Below are 13,094 nucleotides of genomic sequence, written 5' to 3' on the forward strand. Positions count from 1 at the left end.
CATTTATACCAGCTACAACATGCAATCTGGTGTTTAAGAAAATGAAGATGCTGTTCTGACAGATAAAAATCCAAACAGCACTAGTGAATGGTCATTTTCTTAATTGATGGCCTAAATTACTGTACAGTGGCCACCAAAAGCACAAGAATGACTATAATGTTAAAAGGTCCTCAGCAAAAAATAGGAATTTCAACCTTTGAAACCCTTTTTGAAGGGAAAAACACCCTTCAAAATAGATCACAGACTTACATGTAAAACACTAAAACTGAAAAACATTTAGAGGGACTTCCTGGTGGTCCAGTGGTTAAGAATCTGCCTTCCAATGCAGGGGATGTGGATTTGAGCCCTGGTGGGGGAATTAAGCCCATGCACTGCAACTGTTGAGCCAGTCTACCACAACTAGAGAGAAGTCTGTGTACCGCAACGAAAACCCAACAGGCAGATTTCCCTGCTAGTACAGTGGATAGGAATCCGCCCCAATGCACGGGACACCAGTTCAATCCCTGGCCTAGGAAGATCCCACATGCCAGAGCTACTAAGCCTGTGCACCACAGCTACTGAAGCCTGCGTGCTCTAGGACCCTCAAGCCACAACTGCTGAGCTGCATACCGCAACTACTGAGCCCACATGTTGCAAATACTGAAGCTTGTGCGCCTAGAGCGCGTGCTCCGCAACAAGAGAAACCACCGCAATAAGAAGACGCACCACAACCAACAGTAGCTCCCGCTGGCCGCAACTAGAGAAAGTGCACATACAGCAACAAAGCCCCAGTGAGGCCAAAAATAAGTAAACAAATAAATTTAAAAATATTTTTTAAAATCTAGAGAAAAACATGGGAGAAGAACTTCAGGATTTAGGGCTAGGCAATAAATTTTTAAACTTGACACTATATGCACAATCCATAAACTTAATAAACTAATTTCAGCAAAATTAAAAATTTCCACTCTGTGAAAGATCCTGTTAAAGAGGACAACAGGATGAGCTACAGGTGGGAGAAAATATTTGCAAGCCACATATCTGACAAAGGACTAGTATCCAGAATGCATAAAGAACTCTGATAATTCAATATTAAAAACAAACAAAAAAAAAAAACCCAAACAGTTCAACTAGAAAATGGGCAAAAGACATAAAGAGATATGTCACCAAAAAGGATATACAGGTGGCAAATAAGCACATGAAAAGTTATTCAATATCATTAGCCATTAGGAAATGCATATTAAAAACACAGTAAGATATCACTATACATCTATCGGCATGACAAAAATTAAAAACAGTGACAATACCAAATACTGATGAGGATGCTGATCACTTCTATATTGTTGGTGAGAATGTAAAATGGTACAGTTGTACAGTTCCATTGGTCCTGGAACCAACTTCCTGAGGATACTGAGGAGAACTATAAGCAATTATGTTCCCAGAGAAACGAAGACTTATTTACAATCACACAAAAACCTGTACATGAATGCATATAGCAGCCTTATTTGAAAAAACTGTAAACACCCCAAATGTCAAGTTGCTCAGTCGTGTCCGATTCTTTGCGACCCCATGGACTGTAGCCTACCAGGCTCCTCCCATGGGATTTTCCAGGCAAGAGTACTGGAGTGGGTTGCCATTTCCTTCTCCAGAGGATCTTCCCCACCCAGGGATCGAACCCAGGTCTCCTGCACTGTAGGCAGATGATTTACCGTCTGAGCCACCATGGGTGAATGGTTAAACCAACTGTGCATCCATATCAAAGAGTACTATTTAACAATTAAAAAAGGAACTACTGATACACAAAACAACCTGAATGAATCTCCAGAAATTATGCTGAGTGAAAAAACCAGTCTCAAAATACTGTATACTCTATGACTCCATTACATAATCTCTTGAAATGACAAAATCCAATTAATGGAGAACAGAAAACAGACTGTGAGAGGTCCTAAGGAGGGGTGGAAGTGGGAAAGAACTAGGTGTGGCCATAACAGAGAAACCTGAAGGATCCTTGTGGTGGTGAGACTGTATCAGTGTGAATATCCTGGCTGTGATACTGAACTGTGTTTTGCAAGATGTTATCACTGGGGGAAACTCTATGAGATCTGTTTGCGTTATTTCTTACAACTGCATGTGAATGTACGATTATCTCAAAATAAAATGTTTAATTAAAAAAAACAGTTCTTAGATGATAAAGTATTGAGGACCACAAAGTGTAACTGGGCTGCCCAGTTCAGTGGGCCTAGAAGTCACACTGTCTCCACCACTCTCTGCTGGGACAGTCCCTGGACACATTTGTTACACCTATTCTGAGGACCCCACTTCTCAGCCTACCTTTCTGTTCTTGCTGCACCCAAGAGGTGAAATATTGGGCACAGGAGATCATGTCCTTTTCCCCATGGTTATGAAGGAAAGCTAAACTGTTTGATGTATAACACACACTTTCATGAATTTTTTTGTCAAGATCAATAGGTCACTTCTCCCCAAAGCAACCCTTGGTTTTTGAGCAAAAGAAACTAGACACAAGAGTATACATTCTAAGATTCAAGAATAGACAAAATTAATCTACAGAGATTAGAAATCAGAATAGTGATAATCTCTGGTTAGGGGAGGGAACTGACTGGAAAGAGGCACTAGAGAAATTTCTAGAGCTGGGCTGTCTCTATGGCAGTCCACTCACATGGGGCTCTGGAATACTCGAAGCATGACTAGTCTGAATTGAAGCATTCTATGAGTGTTAAATACACACAAGATTCAGAAGACTTCATGAAATAAGGAATATCAAATACCTCCTTAGCAATTTCTACATGATTGACTGCATGCTGAAATGATACTTTGGCTATACTAAGTTAAAGAAAATATATCATTAAATTTATTGCTTATTTCTTATTACCTTTTAAAATATGCCTACTGAAAAACATAACATTCCATATGTGGCTCACATTATATTTCTACTGAATAGCAGTGTTTTACAGTTATGGACAAGTTTTATATCTTGGGGTGTTGAGTAATGGGTGTATACATTTGTTAATATTCATCAAACTACACACTTATGATTTGTACATTTTACAGTTGCATTATACCATAAAGTCCCACAATCTTTCCACCACCCAATGTAACCTTCCTGATGGAGTCCACAGCTTACAAAGAATACAGACTACAAAGAACCCCAGAGTGGTAAGAGCTACAATAAAGATTTTGAGCAGGGCACACTGTATTGGTGCCATTTTTAACTTGAATAAAACTGATAGTGTATGCGTGTTTGTGTGTATGTAGAGAAAGTAAACATGAAATTATTGTTTGAGCCAAGTGAACTCAAGAAGACAGAGGGCATTTTCGAAAGCCTGAAATACTCGGGGACGGGAGGCATCTAGGCTGCAGATTTTCCACTGGGCCACTGTTCCGAGCTACTGGGGAAAGCAGACAGAAGTCAAGGGTGAAGGCTGATTCAGAACACTTGCCCTTGGTGGTATCACTAAGGTACACACACGGTTTGAAAAAGAAAGTGGAAGTGTTAGTCACTCAGTCATGCTCAACTCTTTATGATCCCATGGACTATAGTCCACTAGTCTTCTCTGTTCATGGAATTCTCCAGGCAAAAATACTGGAGTGGGTAGCCATTTCCTTCTCCAGGGTATCTTTCCAACCCAGGGATCAAACCAACGTCTCCTGCATTGCAGGCAGATTGTTTACCACCTGAGCCACCAGGAAAACCCCACATACAAGGTGTAGATCTTTGCTTTCTAGGGTCAAAACCCTCAATGTTTTCTGTTTACTCACAGAGGACTAGAGAAAACCAGAGAGTCCAGAGGTTAGGATGAGTTCATAAGGGTTCAAGCACAATTAAGATTTCATATAAGTATGAAGGCTTCAGACTTCGACCACAGCCCTCTTGGATTCAGGGATCCAAGGCTCAAAGCCCAGCCTCCCTGGAAATCACAAAATGTCTACAGAAATATTGTAGAGTGCCTCTTGTCCAAGTGGTCTATTTTACAAAGAAACCATGGTCCAGAAAGGTTGAGGGACTTGCCTAAAGCCATACTGAACTAAAAGTGGTAAGGCTGTGTTTGCTTTCCTGTCACCTGACTGCTAAACTGAAAAACACATACATGCCAACAAGATTCACAGAACATGAATTCTAAACTAGACAAACAGTGTGTTTATTTCTAAAGGGAGAGGCACGTGGCAGAGTTAGTGGTACCAGTCATTTATCAGGACAGTCCTCTAGCAAGGCCCCTTCAAGTGATGAAACTATATTCTGTACTTTGGTTTGTTCAGCTTATAATCGGGGGTGGGGGAAAGCAGCCCTTTATACTAACACTTGGCATAAGCATGCATAGGTCTGCCAACACAGAGCAGCCACAGCTTGATTCAAGCAGTTGCCTCTGCTAGAACTGTCTTCCTCTTACTCTCCAGGCAAGGCTCTAACCTGTGGGCCTTGGGGTCATTGTAGGAATTTGCAAAGCCACTGTTTCATGAGTATTATCTGTATCATAGTCTCATCAATGCAGTGGGCTGAAAATCTTAGCGCCAGGCTGCAGGTTATGAATTTTCTTATGTGACCTCATTTAATTCTCACAACAAGTACAAAACAAAACTTACACAAAACAGAAGTCTTAAGTTCAACTTGGTCCCAAAGCTAGAAAGTGATTCTTTTGAACTCAGATCTGTCTGGTTCCAAAGTCTTTGTAGATTGAATAAATAAATAATGTGGGGGATGTTGGGAGGGCTTCATACCCAGGGTTTAAAGAGTCCAAGCACAGGCAAGGGTTTATACAAGTATATAGGCTTCTTCCTTCAAACCACAGCCCTGTTACTAGAGGGATAAGACTCAGATTCCAACTTCTTTAGGAAGTCTAACCTAATCCCATTCCCACCTATCAGATTCTTCCCTGCTTTGATTGAACATCCTTACTGCCTTGAATCAGTGGGTCTGTGATCCTTATCTGCAGATCCCTTTTAGGCAAAGAAGTCTCTGGAAACAAGTTTACTCATCCTTGTATCCCCCACTGCACCTCCACAGTAGATTGCATACCGATTGCATGCAAGGCAGGAGAGGTAACTAAAACCATTGTGTTTTACACACACTGTGTAAATCAGTGTTTACACCACTGATTACAATGTCCACTGTCCCAGTTTATAGTTTATTTTCTATTATTACATTTAGACTGGAGTAATGAGTAGGGATATCATTACCAAATACTTTGTTAATCATCTTTGGTAGATTATGAGAAAAGCATATTTTTGTATATTGATTTCTACCCAAAATAATTCCTAGCTTAATATAATCCCCTGATACAGGGACATCACTTTATAGCTTTCACTACCAGTCCCACCTGATTACAGTCATCCCTCTGAAGGGTGTTCCATGAAGTCCACTCACACTCTTGCCCCAGCCACCAGCACTGAGTCACTGGAGGCACCCCGCCACCCCCAGTGAGGGTTACACCCAATTCTGAGAGGCTTGAGCCATGGTTCTCTCTGTCTTCACCACCTCTGAGTGCTTCCAACACCCCAGAGGCAGTTGCCTCTCAGGCAGCCCCAGGCCAGCTTTAAAGGTCTGAAGGAAACCTGATTATCATAGGTTCACCAGGAATCAGCAATCAATTCTGCCCTCCAAGGGTGCCTGAAGCTCCAAATTAGACCATCTGCCTTCCCCGAGGAAGCAGGTGTGTGGACAAGGGGAAGGGAGGTTTGGAGAGCAATGGATAGTTTCTTCTTTCCTTCTGGAAAAAAGACTCTGGACAGCCCTGACTTGGGTGGATAGGGGACTGTCCAGCAGATCCAAGGGCTAGACTTGGGCCTGGCAGAGGCTGACATCTTGGTAACTGGCCATGAGAGAACCAGATGCAAGCAAGAGGACACTTTCTTGAGGGACTCCTCTCTTACCTTCAAATCACTTGAAATTTCTACACAGACCCCATCTGGAGGTTCTCAGGGACCAACCCTGCCCCAAAGCAAAGACTGAGAAGAGCAAGCCTTTGTCAGTCCAGCAAGCAGTAGCATTAGTGACAAACTCCACAAAGGCTCCGAGGTTAGGTCACGTATTTAAGGTCATGTAGCAAGTAGGTAGAGGAGCCAGGGCTATAACCCAAAGCAGTCTAGCTTCAAAGTTCTTACTTTTTCCTAAAAGTGAAACTGGGGATCTAATAAGTAACAGGCATGGGGTGTCGGTCAACAAGAAAGCAGGCTAGGGTTTCCCTGGTGGTCCAGTGGTTAAGAATCTGCCTTGAAATGCAGGAGACACTGGTTTGATCCCTGGTCCGGGAAGATTCCACATGCGATGGAGCAACTAGGCCTGTGCGCCATATCTACTGAGCCTATGTTCTAGACTCTGTGACCCACAACTACTGAGCCCATGTGTTGCAACTACTGAAGCCCGTGAGCCGACAGCCTGTGCTCTGGCCAATAAAAGAAGCCACCACAATGGGAAGCCCGCCACACTGCAGCTAGAGAGTAGCCCCCACTTGTTGCAACTAGAGAAAGCCCGTGTGCAGCAATGAAGACCCAGTACAGTCAAAAAATAAACAAAAAAAATCCTAGAAAGAAAGAAAGCAGGTTGTATGTGACCAGATCAGAAACAGTAAAGTACAGAAGTCCGGGAGCTTTTCACACCATGGCACCTAGAACACTGAGAAGTAATCATGCTAACTTATCTTCTCCCTCATTAGACTACAAGTTCCTGGAAGACTGGGTTCTCCGGCTTTCGTAGCAACAGCATCCACCTTGTCCTTGGCATGGTATAAGCTCTCAGGAATATCAGTTGAATGCTTGAGACTCTTGAGGGTTTCTTAAGGGCAAAGTAGGAACAAAATCAGGTTAAAGCACCACAGTCAGTAGGTAAGGCCTTAAGCACAAGGGAGTGGCAGGCATGTAAGGGAATTAGGCCAAATGCTCAGGAAATCTTTCTCTGTATACATGGATCTCCACCTGATAGAGTCAGAATTTCTCTGAGGCCTGGTGCCCCTACTCCGTGATTGTAAGCCTGTAGCAGGCAAGAGCTCTGCTTTGTTTACACATAAAGTCAAAGGTCAGGAAGAATGCCATGTGGCCAAAGGTGGCCTGACCTAGCATCCTGAAACATGTTCGCTTTGGAGAGTAAATAAGGAAAGCCCTCACAGCCTAAGGAGCACCCTGAAGTCCAGAGGTGAGGCTTGGAGGCTACGGGCTAGCCATGGCAGAGCTTGCCTACGGAGGCACTGGGAGGTAGTGAGTGACCAAGCTAGAGGAGAATTTTTTCTTCATCAGAATCCCATCTGTTGACGCGCCTTGAGCCACTGGGTTTCCCCAGAAAATTAGGCCTGGTGATCCGAAAGCACAGCATATGCTTTCCATCTTCAGAAACCAGCACGTTCAAAACATTGTGATCTTGGAACTCTAGCCCAAGAAGAGTCTGCTGTCTCCCTCCAACTTCCCTCCTCCTCCTTTTGTTTTTTTAAACAAGCAGTTCTCTCAGACAAGAAACCTCTTCCGGCTTCTTGTCCCTTTTCCATGCCCAGGCCTACACTCCACCTGGTGTTCAAAGCTGTGTCCCGACCCCAGACCTAGTATGTGGCCTAGCTGGGTGGCAGGGCAGACTCTGGTGCCCAGGCCTCCCTCTGCTGGGTGCTGAAGGTAAAAGCCACCACTGATCATATCAGTGGGAGCCCAGTTCTGCTTAATCAACACAATTTCACAACTGCAGACATAAAAGGAGGTAGCATGAACTTACTTTGCTGCAGTAGAACACATCCTCCACCGGCCAGCCCCCATCCCACCCTCTGCATTGAGGACAGAAGAAAACAGACAGTAAGTAGTAAGAGCCAAGCAGTGTTAGCAGTTGGTGAGAAGAGCAGAGACTGCAGAGCTTGGTGGCCTGGGGTGGACAACATGGGGTGGGAGGTCCCCCTGTTTATCAGTGAAAGGGGTCTAGCTCAAGGCAGTGTCCTGGAGGCAGAGAACAGGCCTTGCCCTTGCCCCTCCCCCTCAGGACAGGCTGCTAGAGGCCCCACTTCTGGTCATCAATGTGCCCACCAACGGAAGAGCCTAAAGCCCCGGACCAGAGCCCAGAGTCAGTGCAGGGTCCCTGACAGCCACCAGCTGCAGCCACCAGTCTGCGTGCGCCAGGCCAGCATTTCCTGTTGCCTGAGTGCCAGGTGCGGGGGTACCTACTCCTTCGCGTGCGCCACCCGGAGGTGGGGCAGCCGAGGACCTCCCAGCCTGAGCGCGATCGGCCCCCAGAGAGGCTCTGAAGGATCCCCAAGACCCCCTCCCAGGGGACTGACCCGTCCCTCTCCTCCAGGGCCGCGTACCTGAGAGGACGGACGCCCCACAACCTCGCTTCCTGCCAAACCCGGGGGAGGCCGACCCGGGCCCCCAGCACCCTCGGGCTCCGGGCGCACAGCCTCGCGACGCGCAGCATCCCGACGTAGACAGCCATGGCTCGCGACGCCCGCGTCCCGGCCAGAGAAAACTTTTAAAGTGCGCTGAGGCGGGGCGAGCGCGGAGCGGGCGGGGAGGCGGGAGGGTCGCCTCTGCCTATGGGTTTCAGAGAACTCGGTGCCGGCCGGGCAGGGCGGGGCGGGGCGAGGGGAGGCCGAGAGAGGCATGGAGGAAGAGAGCCTGCTCGCGGGCCACTTTCCCCTGGACCCGCAGCCCTCCCCCTCCCACCCCCACCCTCGAAGAATTGCCCTGGTTTCCCTCCGGATCGGGCGTCCACGGCCGCTGCCCAAGGCAGGTCTCCCTTCCCAACCACCAGGGGCCTGGGTTTGGAGGCGCAAGAGTTTGTTGATTTCGTAGAGGGGCAGCCAGCTGCGCGGCGAGGTCAGACCCGGCCACCGCCCCCCCCCCCCCCCCCCCCGCCCTGACCCGGCCACCCCCGCTCTCCCGTCCGCGAGCCGTGTTGGCGCGGGGGGTCACGTGTGGGCCCACCGCCCCCCTTTCTCGCCCGCCCCGGGTTGCAGGCCTGAAGCCAGGGGAGCCCGCGTTCCCAGCGATGCCAGCTGGAGGAGAGGGCCCGCGGGGGAGGGGAGGCAGCTGGGACAAAACGTGCAGAGCCCCCGGCGGGGCCAAGTACTAGCTGAGGATAGATGTCAGCTTCAGAAGGGGCTCCAGTTGGTACCCCCACATCCCAAGCGTCAGTCTCCCATCTCTACTCCCCGTGGCCTCAGGCATTGGAACCTGTTCCCTATGCTGTTCCAAAGTGTGAATGTAAAGTAAAGCTCTCTCTCCAGGCCCTCCTTATGGCCTTGGAGACCCAGGTGCAGGTGCAGAATGCCCAGAAGATGAGTGCCGGTCTCTGGACCTGGCACTGGACACCAAGGTGGCACGTGTGCCAGGTCCACAGTGTCTCCGTGTAGCCGTGACCCTTCCTCCAGAGCAGGAGGGGAGAACACTAGGGGAAAGGCCCTGGTAGGGTGACCTCCCCTCTCCTGACCCAGAGGTAGGGATATACACGGGGCCAGGAAGAACTAGTGACTGAGGGTGGGACTTGGCCTAAGAAGACCTTTATTTTTATTTGGGAACTTTGGCTCAATTGGGGTTGTGAGGAGGAGACTACAATGCTCCTCTTCATGATCCTGAGAGTGACTTCAGAACCCCCTGAAACCCTGGCTCCTGGAGAGGGTCCCCACATTTCAGTGATATGGGGATGGAGCAGGAAGAAAGACAGAGGGGCACAGATTATAAGGAGCTGGACTTGCAAGGACATGTCTTCCTAACAGACTAACTCATAGATTCTGCTGGCTCAGCACAAGGAATGTGGGGCCCTAGGGAGTATCCCAGGTCTGGGTACTAAGCCCTACTTGGCAGGCTCTGCTACTAGCTTGCTGGGTGACCCTGGGTAAATCATTTCTTCTCTCTGGGCCTGTGAAGTGGAGAGTAGGTAGAGACCTTGCAGGCCCTTGAAATTTCCTTGCTATTCTGACAGTCCTGGGGGGAAGGGTGGGATGAGTTCCTTCCTGAACTTTGCTCCAGCCTCGGCTTTGCGTACACTGGGCTTTCCTAACTTTCCAGACAGATGTGGAGTCACAGCCACCAATTTCAAGATGTACCCCCCCAGGCTAGACTCTTCAAGGACGTTATCTTCTGCCCTCACAATCAACCTACGGAGAACAGGAATGCCTTGGAATGTGTCTCTATTTTTATGGATAAAGAAATTGAGACAAAGAGAGGTTCAGCTACTTGCCCAAGGTCAAAGTGGGCACAAGAAGCACAGACCAAGGCTCTGTCAATACTCGGTTTGAGGCTTTGGGCAAGTCACAGGGCCTTTCCAGCCTCAGTCATCTTTAAAATGGGAATAATACCAGTCTCACCCAGAGGGCCAGGGTAATCATTTGAGTACAGTAGCACAGACCAGGTTTCAGTGTTGGGTAGTTTCTTTTTCCATCTTCTTCCTTCTGTGTCTACACTCTGACACCTTCCTCTTCATGAGGTATATTGCAAACTTTTTCGGGGGAGGAGGAATTACTTTTCATCTCTGCAAAGCCTTGAGACCTGTGGTAGGCACGAGTTCCAAGGAAGGTGCGGAGGGTTGGGGGAAAGGAATACGGAAATGCCTGATGCAAGAGTTCCTGAGTCCAGGAAGCAAATCATGGTGATCAGAATTCTTGGGTCACGGTGAGGGAGTAGTGAGCAAGGGAGCTGGGCACCTTGGCCATCCAGGCCCTCCACCTTTCCTCACTCTTCCTTCAACCAGCTCAGGTCCTCATAGCTCCCCAAAGGGAGCTTTCTGCCTGATCCAAGCATATCTGCTTGTGCTGCACATGACTTGTATGATTTATGGCCCTTATGATTTTTCTCATGCCATTGGCTGTCCTGAGAAAGCCCTACTCCTTCCTCTTTGTCAATTCTCTCCCCTTCCTGTGCTTCAAAATCAGTCTCACACTGTAAACACCATTTGTTGATTTTTTAAAAAAAATTCTTAGCATCAACTTATGAAAAAGTCCAGAAGACTTAATTGAAGTTAGGAAACAGAATGTAAATGCTCCAAACCTTGGAAGTCACTCTTGACAGTAGCTGAGAGGTAAGAAATAAGAGATGGAAGTGGAGGCAGATATTCTTACCTTATAAATTGAGGTGTCAGGGAATCCTGTGTTTATTGATAATGGAACATGAAATAAAGGAGTATGTCATTTTAAAGTTATAAAGCAACAGTGTATGTACAAAAATAGCAATAAAACTATATTAGAAGGACTTTGGACTTCCCTGGTGGCCCAGTGGTTAAGAATCTGCCTTGCAATGCAGAGGATGTGGGTTCAATCCCTGGTTGGGGAAGTAAGATCCTACATGCCCCAGGGCAAGGAAGTCCATGTACTATGAGGAGCAACAAAAGAGCCCATGTGCTGCAAGCAAGACCCTACACAGCCAAATAAATAAATTAAAAAAAAAAAGATTCTTAAAAAAAAAAAAAACTATATTAGAAGGACTTGAGAAAAAATGAGAGTGAAAAGTCTTACCTATTAAACAGAAAATCAAGAAATGGCTGAATAAGTATATTGTTTAGAGATAAATATAGAAGATAAAACAGAAACAATTATAATAATGCAGATGGTTCCCTTTGGACTTGAATAGACATTTCTTCAAAGAAGATGTCTGAATGGCCAATAGGCACATGAAAAGGTACTCAACATCACTGGTCATTAGGGAAATACAAATCAAAACCACAGTGAGTTACTGCCTCACATCCTTTAGGATGGCTTCTATCAAAAAACTAAAACAACAAGTTTTAGCAAAAATATAGGGAAATTGGGACAAATGCTGGTAGGAATGTAAAATGGTACAGTGGATGTGGAAAATAGCATGGCAATTCCTCAAGAAAATTAAGAACAATTATCACATAATCTAACAATTCTGCTTCTGGTGAAAAAGTGAAAGTGAAAGTCACTCAGTCCTACCCGACTCTTTGTGACCCCATGGACTATACGGTCCATGGAATTCTCTAGGCCAGAATACTGGAATGGGTAGCCTTTCCCTTCTCCAGGGGATCTTCCCAACCCAGGAATCAACCCAGGTCTCCTGCATTGCAGGCGGGTTCTTTACCAGCTGAGCCACAAGGGAAGCCCTCTACTTCTGGGTATGCACCCAAAGGAATTGAAAGTAGGGACTCTAGAAGATGTTTCTACATTAGTATTTAGTGCAGCATTATTCACAACAGCCAAAAGGCAGAAACACCCCCAAATGACCATGGATGGGTGGATAAACAAAATGTGGTGTGTAAAACAGAATATTATTCAGCCTTATAAAGAAAGGAAATTCTGATTCATGCTACCAGCATTATCCTTGTAGCAACACTTAAGGTGTGCTAGTTATGATCATTGAAGTGTCCCTGGCAGGAGATGCAGGTTTGATCCCGGGTCTGGGAAGATCCCCTGGAGAAGGAAATGGCAACCCACTCCAGTATTCTTGCCTGGAAAATCCCATGGACAGAGAAGCCTGGCAGGTTACATGGTATTGCAAAGAGTTGGACTGCACAACAAGTATGATGAGGACAATTACTGTATGATCACTTACATAAGGAATCTACAGTAGTCAGATTCAATGAGACAGGAAGTAGAATGATGGTTGCCAGGGGCTGTGTGGAGGGGGAGGAAGGACTTATGGGTACAGGGTTTTGGTTTGGGAAGATGGAAAACTTCAGGAGATGGGTGGTTGTGATGGTTACACCAACAATGTGATTATACTACTACTTTTTGATAAAAAAGCCTTTCTCAAAAAAAAAAAAAAGCCTTTCTCTCTTTTTTTCTCCTAAGACGGTATACATGTTTTCTCTTGATAACTTTTTGTTCTTGTTGTTAACGGCCCAAGGGAGGCACCCTGGCTAGATCATTTACAGAGCCCAGCGTGTTTCCCGAGGTTCTCAGCGAGTAGCAAAGTGTCACATGGGCACTGTAGTTGGCCTCCGGAGAACCTGGCTCTGCTGCTTTTCCTCTCAATGACCTTGAGGAACGTTCTTTTCTCTGCTGTAGTTTTTCAGAGCTCTCTGTTGTAAATGACTGTTTCCAAGTAGTATATGAAAAATGTCTTTTTCAAAGAAATTTCTTCACCATAAGTCTGAGAAGGGAACTATCTAATGAGAGATGCAGCAGTCATGAAGGAAAGGTGGGGGGAAAAAGGAGAGACTACTGGCAGCCACATAAAGAGGA

General features: G+C 46.4%; 1 protein-coding gene across 2 annotated transcripts in view; it reads right to left on the reverse strand.

The window, feature by feature from the left end:
• The window catches only part of ACSF2 (acyl-CoA synthetase family member 2), a 32,997-nt gene extending 24,393 nt beyond the window's left edge, over positions 1-8,604 (reverse strand). Inside the window, exon 1 of one of the 2 annotated variants that reach the window (XM_043904185.1) lies at positions 8,265-8,604. In XM_043904185.1, the coding sequence (XP_043760120.1) occupies positions 8,265-8,392 (128 nt within the window). In that variant the 5' untranslated portion in view covers positions 8,393-8,604. The remainder of the gene's footprint in view (positions 1-8,264) is intronic. The other variant, XM_043904187.1, reaches the window with a different exon arrangement.
• Positions 8,605-13,094: the final 4,490 nt, after the last annotated feature.

This window comes from Cervus elaphus, chromosome 5, assembly GCF_910594005.1.
Source record: "Cervus elaphus chromosome 5, mCerEla1.1, whole genome shotgun sequence".
In the NCBI taxonomy this organism is placed as follows: Eukaryota; Metazoa; Chordata; class Mammalia; order Artiodactyla; family Cervidae; genus Cervus; species Cervus elaphus.